This window comes from Mauremys reevesii, linkage group 13 (genome assembly GCF_016161935.1).
Source record: "Mauremys reevesii isolate NIE-2019 linkage group 13, ASM1616193v1, whole genome shotgun sequence".
Classification (NCBI taxonomy): domain Eukaryota; kingdom Metazoa; phylum Chordata; order Testudines; family Geoemydidae; genus Mauremys; species Mauremys reevesii.
In genome coordinates this window covers 1,876,963-1,886,669 of record NC_052635.1, presented here as the reverse complement: position 1 = coordinate 1,886,669, position 9,707 = coordinate 1,876,963, and the positions used below count along the sequence as shown (strand labels likewise).

The following is a 9,707-nucleotide window of genomic DNA, read 5'->3' as shown; positions in this document are numbered from 1 at the left end:
GAGAATGAACAACTTGTGCAGTTGATATTTGCGGCGGCGAGACAACCACTGCCTGCACAGCCCGAGAAGGGGGGGCCGTGGGGGGAACTGGCAGCGGCTGTGGAATGCTGCTAAAAAAATCCACTACATCTTTTGTAGTCTCCTCCTCACTTTCAGGTTGAACTAATTGAGGATAAAGAGAAGCAGAGGGCTGCACTGAGGCAGGAAGACCTTTGGATGTCTTACATTTAAGTTTTAAATCCTGTACTTCAATTTTTAATTTCTCCTGGGAGTCCTTCAGACTCCGCACCCGAGACTCATGGAGTCTCTTTGTTGCTTCCTCCCACCAAGACAGAAACTGCTCGCACTGCACAGCAGAGGCGTGTGATTTAAGGGTTTCCCTGAGGTATGTAAGTTTATCTAACTCAAAGGTACCTTCTAATGGGCATTGTTTAAATGAATTTTCACGCGTGTACAGATTCCAATCATTTAAATACCTGCAGGTTTGAGGACCATAATGTACGTACATGTAATATGCAGGGGTACCCTTAGGGGGTAAGGTGGAAAGTTTAGACTGTCCCTCCCCCATGTTCCAATCACACAAACTCAGAGGGGTTCCCTGTCCGCGCTCGCGGACCAGAATCTAAGAATCCCTCCCTACAGGGCAGTCACGTACAGGAGAGACTCACAAGAAAGACTACGACCCTCTCACACCCCCTTTCAGCAAAGAGCGTCGGCTAGCCGCGTACTCTAATTGCTTCCAGGGAGACGATCAGATTGTCAGTAGCCCACACAGAAGGGAAAGGGAGGGAAGATGGGTTCACACACTCCTAGACCCAGGCAGCTTCCTCGCCGGACTATGCCAAGCTGAGTAAGCCCACCGTGGGTCGGATCTCCTAAAGATCCACTAGTTACTGGGCTTGCGTTAGACTACTCCTGATCATTAGCAATCGCTTCACAGGGCAATCTGGGCGTCTTCCAGCAACAAACACTCACACAGGTATACACACACACACACACCAAGGCCTCTTTTCCTCTTTTTAACCCTTTTTTAACCTTTTTATCTCTTTTTAAAAATTTTTTATTTTTTTTTTTTTAACCAAGATGCATCGTTACCTGGTCCGGACCAATACTATGAGGCGGTATGACAACCCCTCTTGAGGCGGTAAAACAAAACCCCTCAGCACCGGTGCATTCTAATGCATTTACCTATGCATTACCTCATGCATTACCTTATGCATGTACCTGTTGGCCAACTCAGCAGTTCCCAGTACTGCTATAAACTAACCTTATTGGGGCCTCTCCCCAATACCACTCTGCATTTGATCCTGCTGCACAGTCAATAAGTTCAGATGGCGTGAGCCCAGCAGAAACAGACGCCCCCCACAGACAGTCCTCCTCCGATACCCCAATAGAGATTTCAAAAGGTCTCTTACCTCTATTGTGGCGCCATGGGGTTCGAAGGGGAACGATCCGTAGCAGCCGTCTGTGTGTCCGTGGGCGTTGCCATCCCGGACGAGCCCCCAAATTGTCGAAGAAAAACTCAGTTCTCACTTTTATGTTTAGGTGCAGCAAAAACAAATACTTTATTATAATACTCTAGTGAACACAAGAGGGAGAGAGTGTCAGGAACTGGGTTGCCCCTTGTCCTAGACAGATCTCTCTCAATTAGTAAACAATCATAATAATTTTTATACCTTCTTAACAGACGGTGGCTAGCAAACCTGGAGACAGTAAAAGTAAACATTTGCATTTGTTTATACATAAGCCTATTCGCTATCTTATTTGTCTGCAATACTAGAACAGAAAACAAGACTGCAATTCACAAGGTCGTAACGACTTTTCACACAATTCACTCTGCACCAGATACAGGGTAACATCTTAACCTCTGCTAATTAGCTAACATACATTAAGATCCCTTCAAACCTTTATTAATTTATTCTTGGCCTCCACAATTCCAATAGATTTTATAAGTATATGGTAAAAATGAAAACGTGAGCAATTTTTCAGTTATGTGCGGTGACACTTTTGTATATGTCTGATTTTGTAAGTAAGTAGTTTTTAAGTGTGGTTGTGACCGGCCTCGGTTGGCCCACCGAGCCGCTAGGGGGTGGTGGGTAGTTACTGTCCCACTGGCCGGCCTGCGTCAGGCCGTCTGTCATTAGGGAATTAGCGGAGGGAGGGACGCCGGCAAAGGTCTATAGCGCCCCTCAGACAGGCGAGTGCCGCCAAGAGTCTCTAACGCGCCCCTCGGGCCGGCGAGCGCCAGTGAGGGTCTCTAGCGCTATCGGGATTTTGTTACCCGAGGCGGGTTGGCCGGGGTAGGGGAACACAGGCCCACCCAACTCCACTGCGTTCCAGCCCAGGGCCCTGACAGTGGCGGGGCGAGGGTCCCGCCACTGGGTCAGCGGGGTCCCTCCCCAACACGCTGACCAAATAGACCCACCGCGCTGTGCAGCTCTGTCCCTGGGCTCCTTCCTACCTGGTCCCTCAAGCGAGTCCCTCAGGCTCCTCCAGCTCCTCCGGGTACTCGGCAGTGGGCAGCCCTGGTAGCCCCTGGCCTTCCTCCAGGTCAGGTTTCTCCTGGTCCAGGGCCTCCCCTGGCCCAGCAGCAGGGTCTGCATCTGCCTCCCTCCCTGGTGCTTCCCTGACTGGGCTAAGGGCCCCGCCCTTTATACTTCCTATTCCACCCTCCCCTTCCGGGGGGTGGAGTAAGCTTGGTCTGGCCCTGCCCCCTCCGGCTGAGAGAGTGGCTCTTTACCCTCAGGTTTGAGGGGACGCCACCCTGGCTCCCTACAGAGGGGAAACTTGGGGTAGGCAAGACAAATCCGACTCCTGAGGGGACTACAGTAATCTGGAAAGGTTGAAAACCACTGTTTTAAGGTGTTTCCTGAACAGCAGTGGCAGAACATTGGTGCATCCTGTATTAGATTTAACTGTGTGTGTACAATACTTGGGTAATTTTATACCATTCACAGAATGTGAGTATCTCATTAATAAAAAAAGCAAACTTTGTATGGTTGTGCTTAGAGTCCCCGACCAAGTTCAGGGCCCATGGTGATCTGAAAACACACACCAAGTGGCAATCCTTGCCCTGTCTGTTGAAAATCTCAACAGACAGAAGAGACATATTACCGTCTTCATTCTACCAGCAGGGGAACGAGGCACTGAGAGATGCAGGGACTTCCCAGTTGTCAGACAAGGATTCTGTGGCAGAACAAAGCATTAAGCCCAACTTTGTCTATTCTTAGGCCGATATCTCAGGCACAAGCACATCCTTCCTCTCCAAAGCACATGGACATTCTGCAACAATCCCAATGCATCTTTGCAGTCACCTGTGGTCACCAGCATTCATTACATTTCCCCTTCCTTAAGGCAAACTATCACAGACTCAGGGTCACCGTACCTGTATCCCTCTCCCTGGTCCACTCCCAGAATGTCCAGTCAGGTCTCCAGCCATCACCTGTCACTGAGCAAGGACCTTTGTGCCAGGCCTTTCTAACTGGGGGTATTAAGGAATGAACAACCCCCTGCTATACATGGGGGACCCCCGCAAGACACCCTGCCTAATGCACAGTGCCTAGGTGTTGCTTTCTCATCAAGGGCTCTGAACAATGAACTGCAAACAGTGACAGGTTACCTCCTGGTGCTTTCTAAGCCAGCACATTTATTCTTAACGTAAAAGTATTAAAGAAAAAACATATAAAACAGTAACCATTCCTAGATGTATGGTAACTATACCCAGTGACCGCAGCTTAGACATACCCAGTGTGGCCACGCTCACTTTAGATCTAGTAGAGTAACTGAAGTCGAGTGACTCAAATGTAACTCTAACATTTTGGAAACAAGGGGTGTGTCAGCCTAAACAGCAGTACAGAAGCATGTGCCCCCAAATGAAATTAATAGGCAGCAGGTTTAAAATAAATAAAAGGAAGTTTTTCTTCACACAACGTACAGTTAACCTGTGGAACTCCTTGCCAGAAGATGTTGTGAAGGCCAAGACCATAACAGGGTTCAAAAAAAAACTAGATAAGTTCATGGAGGACAGGTCCATCAATGGTTATTAGCCAGGATGGGCACGGGATGGTGTCCCTAGCCTCTGTTTGCCAGAAGCTGGGAATGAGCAACAGGGGATGGATCAGTTGATGGTTACCTGTTCTGTTCATTTCCTCTGGACCACCAGGCACTGGCCACTGTCAGAAGACAGGATACTGGGCTAGATGGACCTTTGGTCTGATCCAGTCTGGCCATTCTTATGGTCTTATCACGTGAGCACAGAAAAAAGATTGCAGGCATTCCAAGACACTCAGGAACAACCCATCCCTACAACAATGAACCAGCTGCAGGTTACCGGTGGGTGTAATTAACTTAATGTGGCAATGAGCAACTGATTGTACTTCAATTATGTACATCGAGAATGTACCTGACAATATTTCAGTCAGGGAGAGTTAGGTTTAATTTTGTCATTAATGGCGCAGATCATATTTACCCTGTATAAAAGCCTGAATTAAAGAGATCAGATTTCAGACTGATGTTTGGTGAATTATGGAATTAACCTGGATTCTGTTTTCCAGAAGCTGGGTATGAGTGACAGAGGATGGATCACTTGATGATTACCTGTCCTGTTCATTCCCTCTGGGGCACCTGGCATTGGCCACTGTAGGGAGAGAGGATACTGGGCTAGATGAACCTTTGGTCTGACCACGTAGGGCCATTCCTATATTCTTATGTTCTTATCTGACATGCATTTCCTCCTCACGCTAGCTCACCCTTCCCTTGGGAGTTCTTGGGGACCATCTTTGCTTAGGTGGGCAGGGTCACCTCTGCCTGCCCCCCACACTTGCAGCAACTTCCCTCAATTGAAGTTGGTGAAAAATGGCTGAACAGCATGAGTGAGTCTTTCATAACCGTCCCGTCTCTCATTCAGGTGACTCACCAGACAGCCTCATCAGGGAACACAGGATCCTACCAGGGCGACTTCAGTTTCTCTGCTGACAAGCCAGTACCTCTGGGCAGGGGCCAGCCGTCTGCCTAGAATGAATACATGTCAATGGACAACCACCATGGTAGAAGAGTTCATTCTCTTGGGCCTGGGCAATGACCAATCATTTAAATATCTTCCTATCCATGGTTTGCCTTCTTGATCCAATTGGGAAACACCAAGGCCATCTCCTCCATCTCCCTGTAGCAATTCTCTGTCTTGTCAAGAAAATGAGTGAGTTGGCACATGGAGACACAGAACCCATTGGCTTCTCCCTGGGGAATGAAGAAACACAACATCAGCCTATTCTTTTCTAAAACTTTTAGAAGAAGGGAGCAGAAGTGTGTCCCTATAGTGTTGTCAGCAAAGCTCATTAGCTAATTGGCCTCAGGGGTCCAAGCCAAAACTGAGGGACAAGAATACCAGACATGACAACTATTATAAATGAGAACACAAAAGGGTGGGGTTGTTTAATATAGCCCAGGTTTATCCTCATGATCTGTTATATAGAATGGCATAGATAGACAGGGCCAAATGGGAGCATCTTGATTCAGCAGCTGCAGGATTTCTGTGACAATTGCAGGTGTTTCTAAGTCAGAGTCTGAGTGAGGATGAACAGAACAGGATGGCTGCGGTGGGATTTTAAAGCAATCTCGATTTGAAGAGCCTGGCAGTTATTATTATTGTTTTATTCTGTCGTCCTAGATCGAGGCCCCTGTTTAGGATCCCAGTCCCATTGTGCTAGGCAAAGAAGGGAGCTCTCCCGAAAATATTCACTCTGTGTAGCATGAGTCAGAAACATATGGAAGTGATCAACAGCATAGTTGGGAGATAAACGTGTAGAAAATAATGACAGATGTGAAGAGCAGAAGTGACACAACAGCTGCCATTCTTTAGTGTCTCCTGGTGATTGCGGCATCTGGTGAGCTCTGAGGATGGTTTTGAAGGTGCGCAATGTGGTGACTTTGGAGATCTTTGCAGGATATGAATCTTTGAGGTTTGCAAGTAGATACAATGCCGCTACCATTACTTCAGGGATCCCTGTTATGGGATACATTTAATGTGGGAACAATCAGATTTGTTTCATCATGGTGGTGAAGTTATGACAAGTGTCCTTGCAAAAAATTCTGCTACCCTTATCTGCAAAGCCAAGCAAATGGATGAGATGGCTTATTGCAAAATGGGAATCCCTGAGAAATAAGAGACCTTCTTGTTTTGTGTATTCAAACTCCCAGAGAAATACTGTTGAAAAAGTGGAACTTTTGAAGAAAGAAGTGTTTGGAGAGGTGCATGGGACCCAATCTGCAAAGACACAGGGCTTTTCTTCAGGTTCTGTTTGTGATGAGGAGAGCAGCCGTCTCTGCAGATGAAAGTTTGTGACCTCACTCTCCATTTTCCAACTCTGTAAGTACCTCTCCATAGCCACCAGCATCTTAACATTGTCTGAGAGCCCTCCGGAGCCAGTGTTAAGCTCTCAATTGACTTTGAAGACCATTGGATCAGGTCCAAGCTGGGTAATGTGACTGATTTAAAATTTAGCCAGTCAAGCTATGCTTCTATTCAATACAAGGGATGTCTATGTGGAAAGGGAATGAAACCAGAGTTTAGGAAGGAAAATCCTTCCTAATTTGTAACCAATATGTTGTGTTAGAGCAATTTCCAGTTGAATCTGCAGGCAGCCAGAAGCAGAGCTTCTCGATTAACAGACCAATAGAGGCGGATAACAGAATTAGTTCCAGTCAGCGTGGATTCATGGGCATAACCTGAGAGCTTTGTTTCATGTCATTACATGTTTGTTTGATGATGGTAATAATGCTGATGCAATATGTTTAGATTTCTGTGAGGCATTTGATGTGATACAGAACCATAGAAATGCTGGGTTGGAAGGGAACTTGAGAGCTCATCTTTTCCATCCCTCCTGTGCTGAGGCAGGACCTCGGCTGTATTCTAACCCTTTCATCATTTTTGTTGCAGTCTTGTGGACCCTCTCCAATTTGTCCACAACTTTCTTTAAATGTGGACTACACAACTGGACAGTACACTCCAGCTGAGCTCTCACCAGTATTGGATCACTCACCTCCTGGGTCTTACATACAACAGTCCTGTTAATACACCCCAGTATGATATTGGCCTTTTCCCAACAGCATCGCATTGTGACACAGATTCCATTTGTGAGGCAATATAACCCCAAGGTCTTTTCCAGCACTGCTACCTACTTGCCAGCTAGTCCCAGTTTGTAGCTGTGCATTTGATATTTTTCTTCCTAAGTCTAGTACTTTGCACTCGTTGGCTATTACCTAAAACCCTGTTATCCTCTAGGTGTTTACAACTTGATTGTTTAATAATTTGTTCCGGTATCTTTCCAAGTATCAAAGTTAGGCTGTTGGGTCTATAATTCCCCAGATACCCTTTGTTTCCCCTTTTCTAAGGCAGGTACTATTTTTTATTTGATTTTTTACTTTGTGATTAAGAAACTAGAATGATACACAATTAACATGGTGCAAACTGAAGAGATTTAAAACACGTCTAACTGAACAGTGGAATTCTATATGGGCAATCATCCTTCAGCATGGCTGTTTTTAGAGGAGTCCCGCAGGGATCGGTTCTTGGCTCAGTACTTTTAAATTTTTATCAATGACCTGGAAGAAAACAAAAACCAAACTTTCACAGAAAGGAAATTTAACCTTTGGAACAACTTTCCAAGCCTTGTGGTGGATTTTCCATCACTGGAAATTTTAAAACCAATATTAGATTTTTTTTTATGTTGGATGTTTATTTAATTCAGAGACGTTCCTTGGTCCATTCTATATAAGAAGTCAGAATAGATGATCATACTGGTGCCTTCTGTCCTTAAAAATCTATGATAAATAGTGGTAAAACGTATGACTTTTTCAAAGAAATTATTAAAGAGATTAGTTCTATTTCTGTGTAGAATTTTCCTGCAGGCGTCCTGTCCTTATTGGCCTATCGGTGCTGGTTTTAACACGGTTTACTTTTTCTTTAAAGATGAGTGAAGAATGAAGAACCAGACCATGGTGGTGGAATTCATCATTGTGGGACTGTCCAACGACCACCATGTCAACATCATCCTGTTTGTGGTTCTATTGGTTGTCTTCTTCTTGACTGTGATGGGTAACATTGCTGTTGTCACCCTCTCCTTGGTGGACCATCGCCTCCAATCGCCCATGTATTTCTTCCTCAGGAACTTCTCCCTCTTGGAAATCTGCTTCAGCTTAGTCATCATGCCCAGGTTCCTCTACAGCCTCCTGACAGAGAGAAAATCTATTTCCCTCCCTGGTTGTTTCCTTCAGTTGTTATTGTTCTTTGTCCTGGGATCCTGTATATTTTTCCATGTGGGTATGATGTCCTTTGACCGCTACATGGCTATCTGCCATCCCTTGCGTTATGGCACCATCATGAATGGCAGAGTCTGCTTCCAGTTAGTGCTGGGCTGCTGGGTGATGAGTTTACTTATAATGTTTCCCCCAGCCTTTATGGCCGTCCTGGTGCCATTCTGTGGCCCTAATGTCATAAACCACTTCTATTGCGACACAGCCGCATTGCTCCAACTCTCCTGCATAGACACGGGACATATTGAGGTAATGCTTTTGCTTTCAACTTCACTTCTCATACTTGGAAATTTCACTGTCACTATCATTTCCTATGGCTGTATCATCTGTACTATCATGCGCATCCCATCCACCACAGGAAGGAAAAAGGCCTTTTCCACATGCTCCGCTCACCTCCTGGTTGTTGTGATATTGTACAGTAGCTCCATCTTCAGGTATGTCCGAAGAAGTCAGCGTGGAGCGCAAGAATTTGACAAATTTGTGGCCTTTTTCTTCTCGGTGGTGGCCCAACTCTTTAACCCCTACATCTACGCTCTCCGCAACAAACAAGTCAAACAGGCCCTGAAGGACATCTGTGGCAGAGCATTTTCTAAGTGAGTCTCTCATGAAAATCCCTAACCACAAAGAGAAAGGCCCACACAGAACCTGGATGGTCTTTGGGTTCATGCCAGGCTCCCCAATGGACTTGGGGGTCCTGAGCAGTAAATAGGAGTGAATTTATTTCCCCATAGCTAGACGCATGGGATATAAGGCCAAAACGGACTATTTGATCATCAAGTCTGACCTTTGGTATAAAACAGACCTTAGAATTCCACCCAGTTAGCTATGTGCTAAGCCTAGTAACTTATGTCCAATGGAAGCATAGCTTCCTGAAGGTTATCCAGTGTTGACTGGAAGCCTTCAAGAGATGGAGGCTCTACCATCTCCTTGGTTGTTTTCTCCCAAAAAGGAATGTTTGGGTTATTGTTGCTGAAATTTAAAAATTACAAAATTCAGTTTGGGTTGAACTAAAGAAAATACTTTGCTCAATTTTGGGATAAATATTTGAAAAGAAAAAAGAGAGAACTTCATTTAAAAATCTTGAAACTATGTTTTGAATTTTTCAAATTATTTTTTATGATTCATTTTTTGGCCAAAATTAATCTCTGAATTCAGACTGAATTTACAAATGATTTTTCTTGACCTGAAACTTCATTTTTTTACATAGTAAATTATTAACATGACAAATTTCACCAAGCTGTGTTTCTAAATTCATTTTGTCTGGCTTTAACATCCAGCCAATGCATCTTGTTCTGCATGTCTCTGCTAAGTTGTTGTAGCTGTGTTGATCCCAGGATATTAGAGAGAAGATCAGTGAGGTAATGTCACCACAGACTTTAAATTTTGAGAGAAGCACC

The 9,707-nt window shown here is 45.1% G+C and overlaps 1 protein-coding gene across 1 annotated transcript; it reads left to right on the top strand.

Moving 5' to 3' along the window:
- Positions 1 to 7,977: 7,977 nt before the first annotated feature.
- Positions 7,978 to 8,907, top strand: LOC120380746 (olfactory receptor 49-like). Its single transcript, XM_039498676.1, has one exon. It carries the CDS (start codon positions 7,978 to 7,980, stop codon positions 8,905 to 8,907), a length of 930 nt encoding a protein of 309 aa, XP_039354610.1.
- The last annotated feature ends 800 nt before the right edge of the window (positions 8,908 to 9,707 follow it).